General features: G+C 45.6%; 1 protein-coding gene across 4 annotated transcripts in view; it reads right to left on the reverse strand.

Annotated features, from left to right (window-relative positions):
* dock11 (dedicator of cytokinesis 11) overlaps window positions 1–26,082 on the reverse strand; it is a 129,646-nt gene that overhangs the window by 74,562 nt on the left and 29,002 nt on the right. For all 4 annotated transcript variants that reach the window (XM_054736296.2, XM_054736303.2, XM_054736311.2 and 1 more), the window contains exons 12-18: window positions 17,109–17,357; window positions 13,162–13,281; window positions 12,997–13,079; window positions 7,365–7,487; window positions 7,140–7,216; window positions 3,880–4,064; window positions 2,333–2,398 (exon numbers count right to left, since the gene is read on the reverse strand). In XM_054736296.2, the coding sequence (XP_054592271.1) occupies window positions 2,333–2,398; window positions 3,880–4,064; window positions 7,140–7,216; window positions 7,365–7,487; window positions 12,997–13,079; window positions 13,162–13,281; window positions 17,109–17,357 (903 nt within the window). The remainder of the gene's footprint in view (window positions 1–2,332; window positions 2,399–3,879; window positions 4,065–7,139; window positions 7,217–7,364; window positions 7,488–12,996; window positions 13,080–13,161; window positions 13,282–17,108; window positions 17,358–26,082) is intronic.

Genomic DNA, 26,082 nt, shown 5'->3' on the forward strand with positions numbered 1-26,082 from the left:
CAGAGAAACGCCAGGAGGCTCTGGGCCTGATGGGAGTCCCGATTACCTGAGAGAGGATGAGGGTGGAAGATCTTATCGCTCACACATGCCGTCCTGTTGGAGCTTGTACCGTACCACAGACACCCAAACACGGAGCATTTCCAGACAGAACAGGCTGATTGCACGCTTGACTTTCCAGTGAGAAATGGACGTATGTCATGTTTTGAGGGTGGAGATGGTAGGACCATGTGTGGAGGTGGGTTCAGGAGGCAGGAGAGCAGGCACAGATGAAATTAAAATGGATTTAATAGTAACCGGGAGCGACAGGACAAAACGAGGACATGCACATTCAATGATCCAACGAGGACAGGTACAAGACGGGAGGTATAAAAACACACGGAGACTTAGGAACACGTGGGCAGATTAACGAGGGGCAGGTGAGAACAACAGGACTAATTAAGGCAGGAGCGACACAGTCAGGGAGGCCGGGGCAGATCATGACAACGTAAACAAATAAAGTTTTACAAACAAAATAACAACTTTACCTCTAATATGGAACCTGTGAAAAAATCCCGTCTTCTCTCAGCTCCAGTCAACCCACACCTCGGGCTTCGTGTGTGTGTGTGTGTGTGTGTGTGTGTGTGTGTGTGTGTGTGTGTGTGTGTGTGTGTGTGCGTGTGTGTGTGTGTGTGGGCTCTGTTCTGCCCGCTCACTCAGACAAAACATAATCAATCATTTGAATCCATTGATGAACACAGATAAGCGTGACCTTTCATCGGCCTGCCAGCCATGAACACCAGCTCCTTGAAGATCCTCTTCAAGTCATCTCCAGGAACTCAGTTGCTCATGGACAAGAAGTTTCTGACTAAAGCTGAAAGGTGGAGTAATCTGGATTTTGGAGTCAGTTATCAAATCCAAAAGTTTTGCTTCTTTCAGATGAAAGTTTAGTCAAATTTAATCAACTAATAACTAGCTAAAACTTTATTTATATAGCGCCTTCACACGGCCCAGGGACCAAACAAAGCGCTGCACAGCAGAAATAAACATAAAAAAAAAAAAACATATAAAACCATTTAAAAACCAACAAAAACATGCAGATATAATCTAGGCGGGGCAGCAAAAAGTGCAAAGCCATCCGTTAACGGGACTCTTCCTGAATAACAGCTAAAGAATAAAAGTGTGTTTTCAGACGGCTCTTATTAAACCTGCCGAGCGCGCTGGCCTGTTTCACCCAGGCAGGTAGCTCATTCCAGAGCCTCGGCCCCGGCACCGGGAAAGCACGACCCCCTCGAGATTCCAGTCTGTGTTTAGGGACGACCAACAGTCCTTGTTGTGCTAATCGAAGGTTCCTTGCGGGAACATGAGGCTGAATCAGATCCGCCAGATAACGTGGAGCCAACTCATTTAAACATCCATCAAGATCAACCAAACCTGGTGAATGCTGTTCTCTCCTGCCTGGGAGTCCTTAAGCCTTATCTAAGGGGTCAAAAGCCCGGGCCGGTCGGAATGTTTTAAAATGGAAACAGGAGCTGGGCGTTGGATTGCTGCAGGAGGTCTGGAGCGAGGCTCTAAAGAACATTTACACATCTAGTGTAAGACACGGTATCGTCCAGTTGTAGGCGGGGCCCCGTCTGCAATTGGTCCAAGCCAGACCTGGACCCAACGTGTGAGTACAGCACACCTTTTTCACAATTTCTGGATGTGCCCAAAACTGCAGCCATTTTGGAAGCTTTCCTTTGATGCCCTCTCCAGGAGGACCGCTGTGCGTCTGGACACCTCGACGGCTCTGGAGTGGTAGCAGTGCACAATCCCGCGGACAAACGCCTGCACAATTGTGTTGCTTTTAATTGTTCGCTGGCTAAAAGATTTAATCTTGTCCAGGTGGAAGGACTTTCACCTGCCAGCATGTGGCCATTGGATCGTTGAGGTTGAGTCCTATGAAGCGCCGAGAGGCGCTACAGAAAAGATCTTTTCTTCTTCTTCTTCTATGCTCACCAAGAGAGGATAGTTAGGATAGGCATAGTATTGGGGGGGGGGGGGTATGCTGGGGGATTTAATGTCTTCTGATGGTCATTTATGTTTTATTTTGATAGCGTACCCTTGATACATCTTTTGTTGCTTTGAAACAAGTTTTTTTTTCCTGTTTGTCTTTGGGGGGGGGGGGGTCCTCTTGTTTGTTTTAAATATTAAATAAAAATGTGTTAAAAAAAACAATGTTTAAAAAGAAAAATCCAACAGTGTGGGATAAGATTCATGTATTCAAGTGCTTCCACTTGTAATGGTGTATTTATATGTATGAAGTGATGGATTTGTCTATTGCAGCTTTTTGCAGGAGAAGTAACGTTTCACTCACCTGTAGAGGAGCTGCTCCATCTTCATCAGAATCTCTAAACTGCACACAGACTGCAATGTTTCGAGCCTAATGTAGAGAAAGAGTGTGTGAAAACCAAGCCCCCACAAAGCGGGTCAAAAATTGAGGCAAACACGGAAGTGAAATAAATTGCAGTTCCACCCTCATCCACTAGGGGCTGGTGTCAGAAGCGAGCAAATCCTCATTGACTCCCATGTTAAAAATACCAATTTCACAGCAGAAATAAACATGTTTACAGCCTGGTACCAGAACATGTTTTTGGTTTAAATGATCTAGTTTACACTCATGACAACTCTGAGGAGGGTGAATTTTTTCTCACTCTTCTGTTTAAGTGTATTAAAAGCCTAAAATTCTGTATAATTAATGAGCATCAGACCCACGTGACCACAGAGCTAGCTCCGTGGAAAGACCTCAGTAGAGCCTCGGTCTGGCCTGGAAACTGCTCGGTCAGTTTCAGTCTCTCAACTTAGACCATTAGTTGTAGCGTTTGTGTATTATTTTTGGATATTTTTGTGCAATTGTTGGACAAAATGACTTGCTGTGGCATTAATTGCACTAATAGAGCATCCAAGGAGTCTCCACTTCATTTTTTTCGGTAAGTAAAATTATATTTATGTATTTTAGGTCACTGCCGAGCTGAGCTTAGATTTTAACATGTACTGTTTAACCATGACATTTGAATGTAATAGGGTAAACCCCAGTGCATTTAACATGATGCTGCACTTTAGAAAATGGGTTGAAATATAACATGTTGGTGGAGCTGGGTTCCCACTATCGGCTTGTGGAGCTCTCGGGAGACCGATGTTTTCCACCCGGTTCTCCCCTCCCCGCAGCTCGGTCCATCTCTGTCTGATTGCGGCTTCTGTCTGCTGCGCGGGCTGACGGCTTGTGGAGGTCTGGGATGGAAACCTTTCCACCCGGTTCTCCCCTGCATTAGCTCTGCGCATCTCAGATCGCAGCGGCGCTTGTCTGCTGTGCGGCTGCCGGCTTGTGGAGGTCTCGGAGACCTCTGTGTTCCACCCGGTTTTACCCAGCGGTCAGCCCGGCGTATCTCTGACTCAGAAGCTCTGGTGTTGTGCACAGTTAACTCCGGTTGTAGCTAGGTTGCTACCTTTGTTAGCTTAGCTCCCACCTCCGCGTTAGCTTTGGGTTAGCTTCAGGTTAGCTTGCAGCTAGTTCGACCGGGTGTCGTCAGTTGATCCCAGCCTTACAGCCCCACCCTCAGCTCCACCTCTCTTCCCTTTTATGGAATTGTCTGGGCTTGACGGAACCATTGACACGGTCAAAATGGCGGTGGTGGCCACCTCCCATTTTTCTTCAAAAACATGTTATTGGAGCCTATGGAAACCCATTGTCCATATATGTATGTCGATGGTGAAAACACACACATACACATATAGCCAAACAAAGGAGTGTGTGAGTGACCCAATCTTTCACATCTGCTTTACTCTGAAGGCAGGAACAACAAGCCAACTACCGCTCAGACCTTTGAACAACCCTCTGACCCACAGGGATCTACCCGGACACACCTTGGTGAAGGTCTTCTGGTTGTCATATTTGAGCTGTAAGGGGTAGATGTAGAGCTGGTTCTTGTACGTAGTGAAGGGGTGGTTGTACTTGGCTTCCTCAGGGAGGAACTCCTCGACCTCCACAGAAACTCGCTCACAGCTGTCTTCGAAGGGTTTGACGGGGACGTAAGATGAGTTCACAGTGTCTGTAAAGACAGGAAACGTATTTGTAAACACCAGAAAGAGTTCAGGAAGGATCAGTAAACACCAGCAGGTGATGTTAGAAGAGCTGACAGGTGTCTATAAAAGGAGTTTCAAGCTGTAAATTCAGCTGAGACTATGGAGGCGCCTGTATGCAGTGTTCTGACCTGTTTCAACAACATGACCGTTACCTGCATATGAGCATGATTTGATAAGGATTTCAACATAATAACAGAGACAGATGAACGCAGACAAGAGGAACAGCACATACAAAATTATTTTAAAACCCATGGAGACCCAACATGGGCAAGTAACGAAGGAAAGCAACAAGTAACAACAAAAAGAAAAGATGAACCAAAACAAAAAACCCAAAAACACAGAAAACACCAGTAATAAACCCATCCATACATCAAAGGCATAACAGAAAAGGTAACAGCGATGAAAAAACACAACATAAACACACCAAGTAAACTGTATATGACAGTTAGGAAAAGACTGGTACACCCAAAAGTCAACGCAAAAATGTGGAGTCGTATACAAAATCCCATTAAACTCTGTAATAAAACACACATAGGAGAAACTGGACGCCAACTCAACACAGGAACTAGGGCTGGGCGATATGGCATATATCACGATATATTGAAGATTTCACCTCAATAACGATAAATGAACGATAACTACAGGAATGCGCAGAAACAACAGCTGTCCACTAGATGGGGCTGTCTTGTGTATTACGTTGAGTCATATTTTTACGTGATTCAGGGTGGTACAGCTTCTTAATCAAACCTTTACTTAAGAAGCCTTCTCTGGATCCAGATGACCCAATGAATTATAGACCAATATCTAACCTTCCATTTTTATCCAAAGTCCTGGAGAAAATAGTGGCCATCCAAGTATGTGAGCATTTAAACATTTCAGTCTGGTTTTAGAGAGTATCACAGCACTGAAACTGCATTAGTGAGAGTTACAAATGATATTCTCATGGCCTCAGATAAGAATCTTGTGTCTGTTCTAGTCTTGTTAGATCTCAGTGCTGCCTTTGACACGGTTGATCACAATGTTCTTTTAGAAAGACTTGAACATGTTGTAGGGATCAAAGGAACAACGCTAGGCTGGTTTAAATCTACCTGTCTGACAGATTTCATTTTGTAAATGTACATGACAAATCTTCTTCATACTCCAGGGTTACTTGCGGAGTACCACAGGGTTCAGTGCTTGGACCAATTCTTTTTACTATATATATGCTCCCAATTGGTAAAATCATTAGACAGCATGGGATAAACTTCCACTGTTATGCTGACGATACTCAGCTATATTTATCCATTAACCCTGATGAACCTAATCGGTTAGGTAGATTACAGGCTTGTCTTGAGGATATAAAACATTGGATGACTCTAAACATTTTGCTTTTAAATCAAGACAAGATGGAAGTTCTCATCTTTGGACCAGAAATCTAGAAAAGGAAATTGCTTAGTCAATCACCTGACCTGAATGGCATTACATTAATCTCCGAGAACAAAGTAAGGAACCTTGGTGTTATCTTTGACCAGGACATGTCATTCAAATCCCAGGTTAAACAGGTTTGTAGGATTTCCTTTTTCCACCTTCGGAATATTGCTAAGATTAGAAGCATACTTTCCAGGAGTGATGCTGAAAAACTAGTTCATGCACTTATTACATCAAGACTGGATTACTGTAATTCATTACTCTCAGGAAGTCCACAGAATGTAGTTAAAAGTCTTCAGCTTGTCCAAAATGCTGCAGCTAGAGTTCTGATGAGAATTAAAAATAGAGATCATATCTCTCCTGTCTTAGCTTCCCTACATTGGCTACCTGTTAAATTCAGAATAGATTTTAAGATCCTTCTTCTCACATATAAAGCTCTTAATAATCAAGGTCCATCATACATCAGTGATCTGATTGTTCCATACGTTCCTAACCGAGCACTTCGCTCTCAGACTGCAGGTTTACTGGTGGTTCCCAGAATATCTAAAAATAGGATGGGAGGCAGATCTTTTAGTTATCAGGCTCCTCTCCAGTGGAACCAGCTCCCATCTTTAGTCCGTGAGGCAGACACCTTGTCTACTTTTAAGACTAGGCTTAAAACATTTTTATTTGATGGGGCCTATGGTTAAAATCTGATGTTAGCCCAGATCTATACAAGTGGGGGAGTACAGATCTGGGCTAACATCCCTTGCCCTGCCTCCAACATGCCTCCATCTACAAAGGCTAGGTTATCCAGAGTTATCTCTGTGGTTATGCTGCTATAGGCTTAGACTGCTGGAGGACATACTGACCACTTTCCATACTCGACTACTTTCTTCTACTATCTGCTCTTTAACTGTATTATTTCCTGCTATTTCAGCTGTTAACTTTATTTTCTCTCTAAGTGTTTTTCTCCCCAGAAGAAGCTACAACGATGTTCTGCTGAGCTGTGGTGGCTTCATGGAGGGGGCCATCGTCTAACACACTGCTGCTAACCACTAAAACGTTCTCCTTCTCCTGATAATGGCTTTTTGCCTCTCCTGACTCTCTTTGATGTTGAAAGTCCTACTACTAGTTTACCCGTTTAATTATAGATTCGCTAGGATAAATACAATAAAGTTTATCTCTCACCAAATAGAACATTTACAAAGAAATCACAATGTAACCATAGAAACACTACTTGGTATATATGTTGTGTGTGTGTGTGTGTGTCTGTGTCTGTGTCTGTGTGTGTGTGTGTGTGTGTGTGTGTGTGTGTGTGTGTGTGTGTGTGTGTGTGTGTGTGTGTGTGTGTGTGTGTGTGTGTGTGTGTGTGTGTGTGTGTGTGTGTGTGTGTGTGTGTGTGTGTGTGTCCATGAGGCCACCACAGCTCAGCAGAACGTCACTGTAGCTTCTTCTGGGGAGAAAAACACTTAGAAAAAATAAAGTTAACAGCTGAAATAGCAGGAAATAATACAGTAATAGAGACAACTGTAGAAGAAAGTAGTAGAGTGTGGAAAGTGGTCAGTGTATCCTCCAGCAGTCTAAGCCTGTAGCAGCATAACTACAGAGATAGCTCTGGATAATCTAGCCTTTTATAAAAAGAAATTACATACTTGAAAAATCAGGTGGGACACATTCAATGGTCACGTTTAGTTGTCCTGGGATGATCTGAAGTTTGCTCTTCTCAGGTCTGACAAAGAAAAAAGAAGGACAGGGCTGAATACACAGAATAACAAGCCCTCCCTCTGGACTTACAGGGAATGTGTTCATTCACACATGACTGTTTTGGTGAAATAGTAACAGTTAGCATGATTATTGCAGATGTGAAGATGACTCACTTCCTGATTTCGACCAGCAGCTTGAGGAGGTCATCGGTGGAGATTTTGCTGCTGTCCTGACGATAGAGAGGTGAAAACTTCCCGTCCATGTCCAGACTGCCCTGAGCGTCTTTGAACACCTGCCTAGATCAGATAACACAGGCATTGGTTGCCCACTCATCACACCTCACAAACACACACTGACATCATCATTCAGACAATTAAGGGACTAGCATTCCTCAGGGAGGCCGCTAGTTTTTCCAGCTGCAGCCTTTTGATGTTTTTAAATGTATCCTGCTTCGGCCTGCCAATAACTTTTATTATATCAGAACACTTTGTGCCCCTGGTAGGGTCTCTCATGACAAATTGGTCTTAGGTGAAGGGTGAGACAAAGAACAGTTCACAGGATCTTTCATGGACGTTAAAACAAAGAGTCGGAGTACCCGGCCCGGAGGGTTACCGGGGTCCCACCCTGGAGCCAGGCCTGGGGTTGTGGCCCCTGATCGAGCGCCTTGTGGCCCGGCTTTCCCCCCTTTTGCCCGGGCGGGCCCAGGCGGAACGGGATACATGGGCTCATCCAACTGTGGACCCACCACCCGCAGGAGGAACATGAAGGGTCTGGTGCAATGTGGGTTGGGTGGCAGACCAAGGCGGGAGTCTTGGCGGTCCGATCCCCGGACAAGAAAACTGCTTTTTGTGACATAGAACGTCACCTCGCTGGCGGGGAAGGAGCAGGAGCTTGTGGCAGAGGTTGAGCGGTACCGGCTAGATATAGTCGGACTCACCTCGACACATAGCATTGGCTCTGTAACCCAAGTCCTTGAGAGGGGTTGGACACTCTCCTTTGCTGGAGTTGCTCCGGAGGAGAGGCGGAGGGCTGGGGTTGGCTTTTTGTTAGCCCCAAGACTCTCTGCCTGTGTGTTGGGGTTTACCCTGGGGGACGAGAGGGTAGCTTCCCTGCGCCTTCGGGTCGGGGAACGGGTCCTGACTGTTGTTTGTGCTTATGGGCCAAATATCAGTTCAGAGTACCCACCCTTTTTGGAGTCCCTGGGACGAGTGCTAGATAGTGCTCCATCAGGGGACTCCATTGTCCTGCTGGGGGACTTCAATACTCACGTGGGCAATGACAGCTTGACATGGAAGGGTGTGATTGGGAGGAACGGCCCGCCTGATCTAAACTCGAGTGGTGTTTCGTTATTGGACTTCTGTGCAAGCCGCAGTTTGGCCATAACGAACACCATGTTCGAACATAAGGATGCCCATCGGTACACTTGGTACCAGGGCAGCCTAGGTCGCAGGTCGATGATAGACTTTGTAGTCGTATCATCTGGCCTGCGGCCATATGTTTTGGACACCAGAGTGAAGAGAGGAGCGGAGCTGTCAGCTGATCACCACCTGGTGGTGAGTTGGATCAGATGGCGGGGAAGATGCCGCGTAGACCTGGCAGACTGAAACGCATAGTGAAGGTCTGGTGGGAACGCCTGGCAGAAGAATCTGTTAAGACGGTCTTCAACTCCCACCTCCGGCAGAGCTTTGACCGCGTCCCGAGAACAGTGGGGGACATTGAGTCCGAGTGGGCCTTGTTCCACTCTGCAATTGTTGAGGCGGCTGTTGCTAGCTGTGGTCACAAGGTGGCTGGTGCCAGTCGTGGTGGCAACCCCCGTGCCAGCTGGTGGACACCAGAGGTTCGGGGAGCCATCAGGCTGAAGAAGGAGGCCTACAGGGCGTGGCTGGTCTTTGGGTCTCTGGAGGCAGCAGACAGGTACCAGATAGCCAAGCGGGGTACAGCAGTGGCAAATGCCGAGGCAAAATCTCGGGCGTGGGAGGAGTTTGGTGAGGCCATGGAGAAAGACTATTGATCTGCACCAAAGAGGTTCTGGCAAACTGTCTGGCGCCTCAGGAGAGGAAGGCAGCAACTCGCTCACACTGTTTACAGTGGGGATGGGGAGCAGCTGACGTCAACTGGGGCTATAGTCGGACGGTGGAAGGAATACTTTGAGGAGCTCCTCTATCCCACCTATGCGCATTCCGAGGAGGAACTAGAGCCGGGAGACCTGGGGATGGACTGTCCAATCTCTGGGGCAGAAGTTGCTGAGGTAGTCAAACAACTACACAGCGGTGGAGCCCCGGGGGTGGATGAGATTCGTCCTGGGTATCTCAAGGCTATGGATGTTGTAGGGCTGTCATGGTTGACACATCTCTGCAACATTGCGTGGTCATCGGGGGCAGTTCCTGTGGAGTGGCAGACCGGGGTGGTGGTCCCCATCTTTAAGAAGGGTGACCTGAGGGTGTGTTCCAACTATAGGGGGATTACACTCCTCAGCCTCCCTGGAAAGGTCTGCTCCAAGGTATTGGAGAGGAGGGTCCGATCGATAGTTGAATCTCAGATTGAGGAGGAGCAATGTGGTTTTCGTCCTGGCCGTGGAACTGTGGACCAGCTCTATACCCTTGCAAGGGTGATGGAGGGGGCATGGGAGTTTGCCTAACCAATCCACATGTGTTTTGTGGATTTGGAGAAGGCTTATGACCGTGTGCCCAGGGGCACCCTCTGGGGGACTCTACAGGAGTATGGGGTGGGTGGCTTTCTGTTAAGGGCCATTCAGTCCCTTTACCAGAGGAGCGTGAGTTTGGTCTGCATAGCCGGTAGTAAGTTGGACCTGTTCCCGCTGAGGGTTGGACTCCGCCAGGGCTGCCCTTTGTCACCGGTTCTGTTCATTACCTTTATGGACAGAATTTCTAGGCGCAGCCGTGGTGTGGAGTGTGTCAATTTAATGGCAGGAGAATCTCATCTCTGCTTTTTGCGGGTGATGTGGTCCTCCTAGCTTCATCCAGCTCTGACCTTCAGCTCTTGCTGGGTAGGTTCGCGGCCGAGTGTGAAGCGGCTGGGATGAGGATCAGCACCTCCAAATCTGAGACCATGGTTCTCGACCGGAAAAGGGTGGCTTGCCAACTCCGGGTCGGGGGAGAGGTCCTACCTCAAGTGGAGGAGTTTAAGTATCTCGGGGTCTTGTTCACGAGTGAGGGTAGGAGGGATCGGGAGATCGACAGGTGGATTGGTTCGGCGTCTGCAGTGATGCGGACGCTGAGCCGATCTGTCGTGGTGAAGAGGGAGCTGAGCCAGAAAGCCAGGCTCTCGATTTACCGGTCGATCTACGCCCCAATCCTCACCTATGGTCATGAGCTTTGGGTAATGACCGAAAGAATGAGATTGCGGATACAAGCGGCCGAAATGAGTTTCCTCCGTAGGGTGGCCGGGCTCAGCCTTAGATAGGGTGAGGAGCTTGGACATTCGGGAGGGACTCGGAGTAGAACCGCTGCTCCTCCGGATCGAAAGGAGTCAGTTGAGGTGGTTTGGGCATCTGGTCAGGATGCCTCCTGGACGCCTCCCTGGGGAGGTGTTTCGGGCATGTCCTGCCGTCAGGAGGCCCCCGGGTCAACCCAGGACACGTTGGAGAGGTTACATCTCCATTCTGGTCCGGGAATGCCTTGGGGTCCTGCCGGAGGAGCTGGTGGAGAAGGCCGGGGAGAGGACGGTCTGGAGCTCCCTAGTTGGGATGCTGCCCCCGTGACCCGGACCCGGATAAGCAGAGGAAGACGACGACGACGATGACGTTATATCAGAACAGGATCTCCCTATAGGCATACAAGTATGTGTGTGTTTCCCATTTGTATATTTGTTTCAGCACTAGTATGTAGTAATTTGTCATCTGGAATTGATGTTGAAAGCAACTCTTCAGGACTCAAAGGGCTAGACACGGAATGGATATTGTTGGGTATTTTTATAAATGTGCCTTTTTGAGACCTAAAAGATGCCCATTACACATCATGAATCTCTGTGTTAGCTGTTCATAAAAAGGTTGAGCAAGGATGTTAATTGAGAGAACTCTGTACCTCTGTAACTTGAGAATGCCCCGCCTTCTCCCCCATCCATTTGGTGAATAAAACCACTGAAGACTCTGAGGGCTGGGGGAGTCGCCTGGCAGCTAGCTCTGGAGAGAGTTATGTGTCATGGTGATCTCCCCCTCATTTGGCTAATTCAGTGTAAAATGTCTTCCTTGTTGTCATGTGTGCTTATTTCAGGTTCCAGGGTTATGGAGGTTAAATATTATCTACCAGATAATTGCAGAATGCAGGTATACAGAGCAGGTGAGGAGAAAGCTTTGAGGCTGAAGCAGAGTGGGGGCTGGTTGAGCCACACACACATGGACATTACAAATAATCAATTTACTCTCTCTCTCTATCAAAGGGTGTGTCGTCCTTAAAGGTAATATGGGATAAAATCAAATTACCTAACAGCAATTAACAGTAGGGAATGCCCAAAGGAACAATGGGAGAGGGCAGACCCTAGGGGAGACCACTAGCCAGCCAGGAAATCCCCTAAGAGCCATCGCCACCCATCCTGGGGCCTGTCAGCCACAGCCCAGACACAGACACCACCACACCAGAGGGGTGCTACACCAGAGACCACCTGAGGTGATCCCCATGCCCTGTTGTCCTCTGCCCTAGTGTAAGGGTGCTGATGTTTGTGTCTACAGTGCATTAAAATCAGAGCTGGTGGTGGCAGTTTGAAGACTTCAATGTTTGTTGACATCAGAGCCCCCAAAGCCAAGGTGTGTAAAATGTACTAAAACTGAGACACAGGAACAAGAAAGAAAAGATCTTTTCTGTAGCGCCTCTCAGGATAAAAATCACGAGGTGCTTCACAAAAACAAAACATTTTAAATTTAAAAAAGATTTAGAAAATGATTTAAACTATGTTTAAAATAAGCAAAAATTGACATTTGTGATTAAAAAATGTCAATAAAGAGAGAGAGTGAATAGGAAAAAGCGAAATCAGTGGATCCTGGGGAGTCTGCCTTCCCCAGGTGGGGAAGAGCAGAATAAGGAGAGGGTGATGAAGGTCCCACCAAAGCCTGAACAGGTGAGTCTTCAGCTGCTTTTTAAAGGAGACCACTGAGTCCACTGATCTCAGGCTCAGGGGAAGAGAGGTCCAGAGTCTGGGGGCCACAGCAGCAGATGATCTGTCACCTTTGACCTTTAGCCTGGTGCTGCACAACCAGTAGGCTTTGATCACTGGACCTCAGGGACCTGCTGGGGGTGTAGGGACTGAGAAGATCACCAATGTAAGATGGTGCTTGTCCATGTAAGGCCCTATAGACCAGAACCAGGATCTTGGAATGAACCCTGAAGTTGACTGGCAGCCAGTGAAGCTGGAAGAGAAGCGGGGTGATGTGGGTGTGTTTGGAGGACTTGGTCAGAAGCCGAGCACAGGTGTTCTGAACCACCTGTAGACGGTTCAGGGAGGTTCTGCTCAGACACGTGAAAAGAGAGTTACAGTAGTCTAAGCGTGAGGAGATGAAGGTGTGGAGAACTGTCTCAAGTTCAGAGCGGGACAGAGAAAATCCAGGGTGAGACGGGTTCGAGTAAAGCAAGGGCGAGGCACCTCCAGATACTATCACCCTGCAAGCTAGGCCCCAACACCCTATTGCTGCGTAATGTTGTGTTTATACTGGAAGAAGGGGTTTGGTGCTAAGGCTGCTGCATAGAGCCCCTGCTGGGGCCAACAAACCCAAGACCCAAGTGAGGGTGAAGCTGTCTAGAAGGTAGGTGAGTGAGTGAGTGAGTGAGTGAGTGAGTGAGTTATTTGTCTTACTTAGCTGCCCAGGCGAATGGCATCCTGTATCGGCCCAGACGTTGGCAGGTCTGCTTGGCAGCTTTAAGCACCTTCTGACCTGCCTGTGAACATGCAGGAGAGACATAATAAAGACTCATTTCAAAGCATCTAGTATAAATATGGTAAATATGAAACACAGAAGACCTTAGTGTCTGGGGTTTTCATGTATGGCTCAGCACAGTGGGTGATGCCATTCTGCAGCACCTTCTCCACACGGGCCACTAGGAAGATGTCTGCATGGGGGTTGGTCACAGAGAAGATGCCCTGCCAAGAGTTTTTCCAGTCAGGGTTGTAAAGGTGTCACAGCTCTAAAATTAGCTAATGTCAAATAAGGCAAAACCAAAGGTTCAGGGAATGACAAGTATCGGTTTTCACAAAGTTGCAATGATTTTAGATCTTCTTGTCAGGCGTTTCTACGGTTACTGAAACGCTATTACAAGAATTCCATCAGTTTCGATGTCTTTCATTGGTATTGAAATTAAATCAAATCAATAAATCAAAGACTTGAATTTTTTTTGCAGCAGGCGATGTGTCAACATCAAACACAAAATCACAACATAAGGGCTACTACTTATTTAAGAGGGTTGAGCCAGCTGGAAGAAAACAGTCCATCTCTGTCTTCTCTAACTTAGGAAATGACACAAATCCTTGAAACCAAAAAGAAACTGAAGGAGGCTTGGAAGACGTCCACGCAAGCAAAATACAACATCTGGGCAAATATCCAGTGGAAGCCCAAAAATAGCTAGGAAGGGTTTTATAGTGACCCGGGTCCCAAGAGCCCCAGAAAGGACAGCTAAACACCGACTCCCGGGGCCATGGAGTTGTGGGTACGAGTACAGCATGCGAGTCAGGTCACATGAAGTGGCTTAACATCTCTCGCACCAATCCACCACATGTGGATACATTTGACCATATTAATTCACCCAGTTCCCCTTTTTTACGGACAGATTTCCAAACCATGGCACCAAACAGCAGGACAAACCAATAAAAACAAATACTGAGTCAATATTATTTAGTGTTGGCCTATCTCCTGTACCATGCTGTCAGTCATGTTCAGCTCTATGCTTCTTCACTTCAAAAGGATTTGGGTCAACTGCAAAAATTTGAACTTGACGCAGACTCGCCACAGCCCATCACAATTCAGTCTGCCCAATCAAACGCGCCAGACTCTGGTCCAGATCCTGCATGACATAACTTAATTCCTCATTACCAATGCTTGAGGTTTCCTGCATCTGGACCCAACATATTGATGTTTTGTTTCGGATCCAGTTAGGTATAATTTTAGCCTTCTTGGCCAGTGCTCTACCACCAAACTGTTGTTAGATGGTTTTTGGAGTTCCTCTAGGAGGATGTTAAGGTACCATTTTTCTTGAGTATGTAAATGGTAAAATGGTCTGTATTTGATATAGCACCTTCTAGAGTCCTGGAACCCCCCAAGGCGCTTCACAACACAACCAGTCATTCACCCATTCACACACACATTCACACACTGGTGGTGATGAGCTACGATGTAGCCACAGCTGCCCTGGGGCGCACTGACAGAGGCGAGGCTGCCGAGCACTGGAGCAACCGGTCCCTCCGACCACCACCAGCAGGCAACGTGGTTTAAGTGTCTTGCCCAAGGACACAACATCAGCGACAGACTGAGCGGGGCTCGAACCTGCAACCTTCCGATTACGGGGCGAGCACTTAACTCCTGTGCCACCGTCGCCCACAATGTGTACCATTGTGTATTACTTTAGGAGATAAGAAAGACTACTTATGTCTCCTGAAGCCTTCACCAAGACTGCAGTGGAGAAGGCTTTGAGGGATCCACTTCACTTTCATAACAAAAAGACTATTTGTAAGTAAATGTAGCATATCTGATCCTTCTTCTAAACATTTTGGGGTTTCTCCATCCTTCCATTTTCTGAACACGCTTGTCCACGTAAGGTCGTGGGGAGGGGAGGAGAGGGGAGGGGGGTGCTGGCGCCCATCTCCAGCGGTCAATGGGGAATCAGGAGGGGTGCAACCTGGACAGAGAGCCAGTCCATCGCAGGGGGTTTATCCAAACCATAATTAAAACCAAGGCAGCAAACCGTCTGACAACTGTCAATAGCTTTAGCTGTGGTTGGAGACAGGAAGTCATTAGTGACTAAAACCTGAAATGAACTTTAGTTTAAAATTTTACCCATAATTCACTGAGAAGCGAGGGGAAGCAGCTGAAGCTGCACAGGAAAACCATACTGGGTAGCGTCTGTTTGGTCTGGTGTGACAGGACCATCTTCAAACAAAAAGTCTAAAGAGGACAAATAAAGACCCTCATCCTGTCCGCTGCACAACACTGACACTTTCACACACAGCTGCCTTTTGGTTGCACCTTTCACATCACATTTATAACTAGCAACAGCTACAGGTCAGGTTTTAAACGCTTATAAAGGCAATGTTTTGGTTTCGACCTTCCCAGCAGTCTGTGGAGTGGGTCACGGGCTGGTTCTGTAAACATAAAACTCCTGAACAATTCGAAGCTGCAGAACACCAGACCAGACGGATGCGTTAGATGTGAGTTTACTCTGCTCCACAGTTGACAGAGGAGGTGGAAGCTGCTGTCCTTGGGTCCCGGGACCACACCCCAAACACCTAAGTTAAACTCTGGTCCGATGAGCTAAAACAGAACTCCAATCAAACACCGGCCATTTAGGTGTTCATGTTTGGAGCTTTAACAGACGTTGTTGGAAGCATTTTTTCTCTTCTGTTTTCTTTACACTTCACGTTTCATCCTGAGTGAATTTATCGCAGAAAGGAACCGAGCATCAGGAAGCAAGGGACATACGCTGTTGACCTGATTGCACCTGCTGGACTTTGCACATAACCAGCACCCACAAACACAGGATTTATTGAAGATCCGAGTTAAACTAGCCAAAATCAGACTTAGGTGGCCATCAGTTAAAGGCAATTTCCAAACAATCTGGAGGTCATCATGGTACAGAGATAACATTTAAAATAACTGACAGTCTTCCTAGGAGTGGACACCCCCAGCAAGAAGACTCAAAGGTTGACGCTCAGAGAAATGACAAATAAACCCAAGGAGATGGAGCTGTTGGATCATCAGGTGGACTCAGTTTTTCATCATTTTCAAAAGAAAATAACAAAAATGTTTGATAATTTCTTTGATGGCGTTCCGTTTATGTTGAAGTGTGGGGAAATACCTACGAAACCCACTTAAAGCCTTTGTTTATCATTCAGAAGAGAGCAATCCGACTTGTAAATAAAGCAGCTTGTGGAGCATACACATTTACTTTTTACTCGTTTAAAAGTATTAAAGCTAAGAGAATTAGTTACATTAAGAACTGCACCATTTATGTATAAAGTGATGTATAATTTGATGCCAAAACAAATTCTGGATCTGTTCCAGATCAGAGAGAGTGTTTATGATCTCAGAGGGTATAACATGTTTAGAAAGCCTAAAGTAAGAACTAAAATGAAACAACTTTGTATTTCTTGTGTTGGGGTTGATGTGTGGAATAAATTAGACCAGGAGCAAAAAGACTGTTCAACAATGGTAAAGTTTAAGGGTATGTTTAAATCAAATGTGATTAAATATTATGAATCAAGTCAATGAAAAAATGCATAAAACATTAAAGGTCATTATTTTTTTTATAAAGCTAGAATGGGGATTTGAATATATTCCCATACATTTCAAACATGATGTAAAAATTATGGAATCGGTATGCTATTCTAAAATTTTGTTTAAGTTCAAAGGGTTTGGGGGGCTGGGCTTATAAGCTTATGCTTCTGCCTGCGCCCATTCTTAGCATTGTGTAAGTTGTGTGTTTGCTTGTAAACCTGCAAATGTTTCTTTGTTATATTATATTGTTATATTGTTTATGATTCATCTTCTTCTATTTAAGGTCAGATAATTTATATCAACCTGTAACACCGAAGCCCATAGCGAGTTTTTCTGACAAATTTTGGATCAACTGCTATAAACACAGGAAACCTGAGCAAGGTTTTAGGTTTAGATGCCGATTCACCAGTTTGTCACCAGTTCCTCCCCCAAACCAACATTTAGAAACACTGAGCCCATTTGCATCCAAATAGAATGGTTGTACCTGTGTGGGGAAGCGCAGCAGAGCCTCAGACACCCTCTGAAGAACAGGCAGGCCGTTCCGTTTCCCAGAGTCTCCGTTCACCATCACCTCTCCTCCACCATCAGAGTCAGTCATGGGAGAGAGTTGGCCGGAGGTGTCGGTCAGCATCTCCCTGACGCACGGTGGGTTCAAGTCCACGTGGAAGTCAGCTGAGATCTTACAGTTCTTGGAGATGTCAAAAAGGGCGAGGCTAACGAAGAACGGCTCCAGCTACAGAAGCGGTAAGCAGAGGTGGGAAGGTGACAGGGTGAACAAAAATCAGACAACGCAAATAAATTCATTTATTTATTTATAAAGCACCTTCTGCAACCAAAGAAGAGCAAGGTACCGTAAAAGATTAAATCAAATTTCAAAGTTAAATCACGATAAAATTAGTTTAACAGACATAAACCAATAAATAATCTGTTAAAACTACAAAAATCCAAATAAACCAAGCTCAAAAGGATCAAATGAGGGCTTTCTATCTACAGGATCTGAAATGCAGCTTCAACCTTGCTTTAAAAACCTGGAGAAACGTAGGTTGTCTGAACAAAAGTGGTAATTGATTCAAGAGAGGAGGGGCTAAAACCACGGACATCGTTTACATAGACGCCCCGTGGGCTGGTGCTGCCTATTAGTGCTGACGTAATGGCCTGCTGCCATTATGGATGGGTCTCCATTCACCCCCAGTGCATTTATTTTTACCGAGGAACGTGCTTATCCAATTAAATTTCTTTATGCTTTTTCACAAAATCAGACATATGGTGGCATGATACTTAAAATATAAATATAATTAAACAAAAAAAAATATATATATAAAATCCCATCAGGTAGGCTAGAGACGTCTATAGTAATTCCACAAGATCCGTTTTCAATAGTGTGCTGGTTATTCCAACCATAGGCTGCACAAAAAACAAGTATTGCTTCTCACTCCGCGTTGACTCCAGTTGGGTTTGGAGAGTGAGGAACCCATCCAATATGGCAGAGGTTCTGAACTTGATTGGCACAGCACTAATCTCTTCGACAGACAGCCCTTGAAAAAGGGCCCAAGAAGCAAACAGGACCCTAGTAGAATGGGCCCTGAGCCCTACAAGTGCCTGAATGCCCTGGCAGGAGTAAGCCAGAGAAATAGCCTCCACAATCCAATGGGAAAGCAGCTGCTTCGAGATGGGTTTCCCCTTACAAGGTCCTCCCCATGATGCAAAGAGCTAGTTGCTCCTGTCAAAGCGCACCATCCGATTAACATACTCCTCGAGCATGCGAACCGGACACAGCTTGTATAACCACTCCTCCTCAGAAGAGGAAAAAGGAGGCGGGAAGAAAGCTGTGAGGAGAGAAGCAGCTCACTACTTTAGGCACAAAGGCAGGGTTGGGATTCAGAGACACCCTCATGTCACCTGGTGCAAACTGGGTGCAGGAGAAGTGTACAGAGAGAGTCTGTAAGTCACTAACCCACTTTGCAGACACCAAAGCCAGTAGTAGCACCACCTTAAGGTCCAGACCATCCATAGGTTCAAATGGAGGACTGGAGTGGGCCTTCAGCACCATCCCAAGAGGGTACCAAAGGTCGACACACAGGGAGAAGCCTGCGCGCTCACCCTCATGAAGCTACAAACCAGGGGGTGTTGACTTGCCAATTTCTTCCCAAAGCCCCAGTGACGGGCAAAAATGGCTGCTAGGTATACTTTAATGGTGGAGAAGACCTTCTTCCAATACAGCAATTCTTGCAGGAAAGACAGAATGGCACTCACTGGGCACTGGAAGGGTAAGATATCCCTGCCCTGCACCACACATCAAACACCCTCCATTTACAGTCATATAGGGACCTAGTGGAGGGAGCCCTAGCATTCTGAATGGTTCGAATGACTGCCTGGGACAGCTCTGCTGATCCTAGCCCACACCATTCAGAGGCCAGGTCCACAGGGCCAATCGTACTGGATGTGGATGGAAGAGTGAGCCACCCACGTGGGACACTAGTTCCCTGCGTTGTAAAATACTACGCCGTAGAAACGAGGAGAAATTGAGGCAAATTGAAGCCTTTAATGTCTTGAAATGATGTTGAGCACCCAATCTGAAGCAATGTGATAGCCTCAGCGTACGGGGGCGCTCAAAGCTCGAACAGAGTGTGGCAGCCTTTTACGTACTCTTGTCTAGCACAGACTGGAAGTGATCCACCTTTGAAGGGAGAGTAGGAGGTCTAGAGGACGTTGCCGAGAGCCGTGGGTGCAGGTAGGGCTACAACCAGTGGTTCCATCGACGGCATGTACAACATTCCAGCCTTATCCATACCCTCAAAGTCTAGCAAGGAGTCTCTTTGGACAGGAGATCTGGAGCTGAAAGGCTGTTGGACCCAGGATGATTTAACATCTTCAGGGATCTCTGGGTAAACAGGCAGGAGATGTTTTGCCGCACTTGTGACCTGAGGCAGTTTCTTTCCCTAGTAGAGAAATCTGACTGCTTCAGTAACAACGGTGGGTCAGGGGATGTTGAGCCTGGTTGCTGCGCATCGGCAGACTGACTGCATGTCCAGGTGAGCGGCCGGAGAAACCGTTCAATCCCTGGGAAAGGCAGGAAGCTAGGCAGGGAAGCCTGAGCGAGAGGGAGAAAAATGTCGTCATCCATGTCCTCCTCTGAAATGAGGAGTTCCGAGGTGAGGTGTCCTCATCGTCTCCATAGTCCATCTCCAGCATGTCCTCGACAGGGTGGCTCAGAACGGCCAGTTCGAGCTGGGAGCCCTAGCTGGGTTTGGTACACGGTTCCAGTCTCAGGTGGGCATGTCCCTCGACGTCCCCAGACAGCAGCCCAGGAGCCGGCAGGCATGGGTCCTTCCCCAACAAGCTACCTCGGCACACTAGCCGACGACGAAGGACCTTCAAGGTGAAACAAGCACAGCTCTCGCATGACCCGGGAACTTCCACTGCAAGCCGGGCATGTTCCAGCCCAAGGCAGCCCGAGCAGACCTGATGTGGGTCTTTGCTCAAGATTTTGTTCCCGCAGGTACAGAGGCAGGCTTCCGCACCGTTGACTCTTTTGGAGCGGCTTCCATGTGGACTAACTGGTGTGTTAGCTAAAGAATGAACAGCTGCACTGGAGTGTAAAATTGCTCGCTGTGCCCCAAACCTATGGTGAAGGTCAGAACAGAAGGAAAGCAAGTTAGCATTTGGCAACGGAGAGAAAATGGTAGCTACCACCAAAGCGAGAAGAGGTGGAGTGACGCGTGCGTTGGGGCGCTTGCTATTTATAGTAGCAGGTGACGTGAGCATCACGGTCTCTGGTGAATCAGGCTTGATGTACTTAGATAAGTGCTTCTGAGGAATTTGTGGAGGGGTGTATCCAATAGTGAGACATCAAAATGAATGTTAGGAAAGAGCTGCACACACACGGTCACCTCTGGACTTCCGTTTTGTGTTAGGAACCACAACCAGCTCATTTTGAGAGGAACAAAGACATCTTGCTGGCAGATACTTAGCTAAAACTGAAGCCATATAAGGGTGACATTGTTCCTAGGAGAGACTGGAAAACAAAACTCTAAATCTTGCCATGAACACGATGCTGGACTGATTCAAAGCCTCAGGGAGTGGAGAAACATGTTCCCATTTTTGACTCTGCAAATGAACCTTGAAGCCGCATTTTGAACTATTTACACCGTAATCACTGACTTCTCATCAGGTGTCAGAGACAGAACGTCCGAACCATGAGGCTGGCAACCATTGGGAGTAAAAATTATTATCTCAGTTTTTCTCTCATTAAGATTCAGGAAATGTGATGCCATGCCATCCACATACACACTTTACGGAGACAGCCCAATAATCGCAGAAATGTGATAGGTGACTCCTGCCGGACTGGAAGATAAATCTGGCAATCATCAGCATAAAGATGAAAGCTAATGTTGAATTTCGAAAAAACATTCGCAGGTGGAGCAGATAGAAAACAACAAAGGGCCAAGAACAGACCTCTGGGGAATGCCCAACTCGAGTGCAAAGTCATTTGACGAGGGAGGACCAAGGGATATGGAAAAGGAGTTATTGGAGAGGTAAGACCTCATCCATTGATAAGAACTGCCGCAGAAAGCCCCACCCACTGATCCAAACGCTTCAACAAAATCTAGTGATTAACTGTGTTAATGGCTGCAGTTAAATCCAACTGCAGCAAGACTTCAAAAGATCATTGATGGAAAGAAAAAAAAAGCTGCTTATACACCACATTCTTAAGAATTTCTGCACACAAGGACAGCCATGCTAGACGTCAGGCTGCTATTAACGATAGTGAGAATAGGAGGGGTTAATGTAGGAAAGATTTTTTTTTATCCATGCTGGGACAACATCATGAGGAGAGCCTGCTGGCTACACCTCTGAAACCAGCTTGTGTAACTCAGGTAGGGTTACCTGAGCAAAAGAATCTAAAGTGGCAGAGGGGCAAGATGGAGCCAGAGATTTAAAGTAGGATGTGAAGGTTTGGGTAGCATTGTAAATCTTCATGATCTACCTGTATAAATTGCTGGTTGGCATAATTAAAAAACTGTAATTAAATATATCACATAGGAGTGATATCTGAGAAGTGAAACTAAGTTTATTGGATCTACAGAAAGTGTGCAATAATTGTTTAAACTAAATTAGACAGATGCATAAATTTGGGCACCACAAAATATTTTCCTCGATATTTAATAGATCCTTAGTAAATAACTGCCTCTAAATGTTTCCTATAGCTTCCAATGAGAGTCTGGATTCTGATGGAAGGTATTTTGGACCATTTGTCTTAACAAAAGTTCTCTAGTTCGTTCAGGTTTGATAGCTTCCAAACATGAACACATCCCTTTAACTCACACCACAGATTTTCAATAATACTCCGGTCTGGGGACTGAGATGGCCGTTCCAGGGCGTTCTACTTGTTCCTCTGCGTGAATGCCTTAGCAGATGCTGAGCAGTCTTTAGGGTCGTTGTCTTGTTATAAGATCCAGCCCCGGCGCAGCTTCAGCTTTGTCACCGATTCCTGGACATTAGTCTCCAGAATCTCAACTTTAACAAGATCCCAGTCCCTGCACGGCCACACAGCCCCACAGCATGATGGAACCACCACCATGTTTTACTGTAGGTAGCAGGTGTTTCTCTTGGAATGCTGTGTTCTCTTTCCTCCATGCATAACAGGGTTACAATTATTGATTTTGGTGGTACGATTATAGTTTGAGAAACAATCGTGGTTTCATAATTACCACAATTGATTTACATGAATTGATTTCACATCTGTATAAACATAAATAAATCACACACACATTCTATGAACTATTGATAAAAGGCATGATTATTTCTATAAAGGTTTTGAACCCCTGAAATATCTGTTGTTCCTTTTCATAAATTTTGCTTAGAAAAATTAAATCCACTACTGCTCTGCAACGTTGATGTTTTACCTCCCAAATAACACAAGCCTGGAGGAGTTCTGCTGTGTGGTGGAGTCGCTAATGCTAACAGTTAGCTTCTACTAGCCGAGACATTCTCTGCCGTTTCCTGGACGCTAAACCAACATCAGCCTTCCCCGTCATGAGTAACAGATGGGTGAGTCCATGAACGTTGGTGACAGTGTGACGTAGATCTGTCAGGATTTTCTATCCTAGAGTTTCACCGTCTGTTTTCTATCAGAAGCTACTGCAGGAGATAGGTGTAGGAGACTATATTCATGTTCAGCCTGAATAACACTCAGTGACTGATTATCAGAAATAATCAATAAAAAATAAATTTCAGTGAACCACACTTTCAATTATATTTGCCTAAAAGTCTTTTTTGAGTCTCTGTAAAAAGATGAAAAGGTTCAAGTGTTCAGGGTTAGCCCTGAAGGATGGAGACACCTTAATGGGGCAGCAGTAGCTCAACAGGTTGAGAGGGTTGTCTAGTAATCGGAAGGTTGTGTCCTTGGGCAAGACACTTAACCCACCTTGCCTGCTGGTGATGGTCGGAGGGACCGGTGGCGCCTGTGCTTGGCAGCCTCGCCTCTGTCAGAGCGCCCCAGGGCAGCTGTGGCTACATTGTAGCTCATCACCATCAGTGTGTGAATGTGTGTGTGAATGGATGAATGGTACACTGTAGTGTAAAGAGCTTTGGAGTCCTTACTCTGAGAGGCGCTATACAAGTGCGGGTCATTCATCATTCATCATAATGAATTAAGATGCTAAATTCCTACTAGTGCAGTTGTTATTATGAATATTACTTGTGTAATTTGTACTTGTTCATATCTTTTCAAATTTCATCAGTAAGAATATTGTTTGGACAAGAATAAATTATATTATTGCTATGAAGAACAGTAATTACAGAGAGGTGTAGTTGATTAAATATTAAAATGGCTTGCCGTACAGGGTGTTTGTAGACAGATATGGGGGAAGCGTAGAACAACACAATACTTCTTATACTATCATATTCAATTGTTTTTTATTTCTGACAGCAACCTCTCCTCTGTCCCGACCACGTTTGTAACCTCTGCAACTTGTTTGGTTCTTTTGCGCTTCGGCTTACCCTGATGCACCATCACTCTGGAACAGTTTTTAGTAAGTAAGTGAATTTGATTTTTAAAACACTTTATCACAGACAAAGAATCACAAAGTGCTTCACATAGATCAAAACTAAATAAAGCATAAAGTCATAAAATCATAAAGATCTCAAAACAGAAATAGGTTAACAGCAGAAGAAATAAAGTCATAATATTATAAACAGGGTATCTTTAAGACTTTTTAAGACCTTTTTTAAGGCCACTTTGACCAAATTTAAACTATTTTTTAAAAATTAAATTTAAGTTATAATTTCCAGCTATTGCCTGGAACAGGCGCTAACCACGTCGTGAACGTGGGATTAACCATCCAGTTACCATTAATGTTGCACTTCCCCATGGCGCAAGCTCCCACTAGCATGCTCCTTTCACAACCAACCGAATGTGTACGGTTCCGCTTACGCCAACATTGTACACAAAAAATGCTGAACTAACTAGAAATTCACGAAAATTTTGTAGAAATAAAATAATCTTGTTTATTGGGTCTTTGGTCTTTTAAGACCTTTGGAAACTATTTAAGGATTATTTGTCATTTTTAAGGATTTTTAAGGCCTTAAATTTGGAAAAGCAAATTTAAGACTTTTTAAGACTTTTTAAGGACCCGCGGATACCCAGTATAAAATCTCAGAAACAAATGAAAGACGATTACAAATTTGAGTTAAAAATAAGAAAATAAAAGATTTAGGTAAAAGCAGCTTTAAATAACAGGGTCTTTAGCTGTTTTTTAAAATGTCCAGACTGTCAGCGCTGCGTAAGGATAAAGGAAGATCATTTCAAAGTCGGGGTGCAACAGTCTGGAAGGAGCGATCACCTCCACTTATGGATCTGGTCTTTGGAACTTCTAGAAGGTTCTGGTGGGTAGACCTGAGGGCTCGGGTTGGAGCATAAGGCTTTAACAGTTCAGTAATATCGGGAGGAGATGGACCATGTAGAGCATTGAAAGTTGTAGTCAGGACTCTAAAATGAACTCTAAAGTTAACGGGTAACCAGTGCAGAGACACCAGAACAGGAGTGATATGTGCTCTTCTGTTTGCTCCAGTTAGGAGCCTCGCTGCAGAGTTCTGGGCCAACTGAAGCTGGTCAAGGGCTTTTTTGTTAGAACATGTGAAGAGTGTGTTACAGTAACCTTACATTAATCTTTTAATAATGCATTGGACAGTTCTTAACCCAATTCTAGTGGTTTCTGCAAACTCCTTAGATGCTTTCTCTGCTTGATGCATGCCAATGATCTGATCCTTCTCAAACAGACCAACATCTTTTCTGCAACCACCAGATGAGTCTGTCCACCTGGTTTATGACAAGCAGCTCATTGCACCAGTTGGGGTTGAAGAACGTGTTGCCATGCAGTAATTATCCAATAGAGCTCAGGACGTCACGTGACTCTCAGAGAGTAGACGCCATGTTGGCAGGCAACAAAGGTAAACAAAATGAACGGGATCGGCTTGGATTTTACTCCGTCGGAGTTTACTTCACACTTTAAAACCGAAGAAATCGTTTTATATAGCCAGAAATTAAATAGACTAAACATCTCCGACCCTTACCGTGCCCCTGGGATACTTTTAATAAACGCCAGAAACTGTCGGAGCGGACTTCTTACCGGACCTAGCCTTGGAACCCCTTGGGATTCCCCCGGAGGAGCTGGCCCAAGTGGCTGGGGAGAGGGAAGTCTGGGCCGCTCGACTTAGGCTACTGCCCCCGCAACCCGACTCCGGATAAGCGGATGAAAATGGATGGATGGACAAATAACAGATTTACATGTAAGTAGTTTAAATAGAGTGCTGTGCTGTTTGAATGTATAAACTGAGCGCCAAGAGAAATCACTAGTCTGATATTTTCCGTGAATAAAATAAATATGTCAGGCAGGAGCGTCTCAGGATCTGTCTGAGATCCGTCTCGGTGAGACAGATAATAGCAATCCAAAGTGCTTTTTATGTGTGATCTGACAATTGATCAACCATTGCTTAAAAATTAAATACAGCTTAGCCGGTTAATTGCTGTGATCATAAAACACGTAAACGGCAGCACGCAGAACTCACGAGGCAACGTTTTACGTGACGTTTACTTGTTGCTATGAGTAATAAGACAGAAAAAGCCACGCCAAAATAAGTTTAGGAAGCCCACTAAGAATCGTAATAAAAGCATTTAAAATAAATACCATACACAGTTGAGGAAACGTTGGTTTAAGTACCTGATATGAAGCGGTCGCTGCATAAGCGAAAACCTTTACTCTCGGGATCCCACAGCTTCATTTTAGCCCGGTCACTAGCGCGTTTTATTACAATGATCCAACGTTTGCGGCGCTCCGGATATTGGGGAATCCTGTAGATGACTCATTCCTTATTCCGTCTGTTCTACATCCTGGGGCACAACAGGAATCTACCATATTTCCTGTCTGATTGAGTTTTCTGACAATAACAAATAGCCC

This window comes from Nothobranchius furzeri, chromosome 3 (genome assembly GCF_043380555.1).
Source record: "Nothobranchius furzeri strain GRZ-AD chromosome 3, NfurGRZ-RIMD1, whole genome shotgun sequence".
NCBI lineage: Eukaryota > Metazoa > Chordata > Actinopteri > Cyprinodontiformes > Nothobranchiidae > Nothobranchius > Nothobranchius furzeri.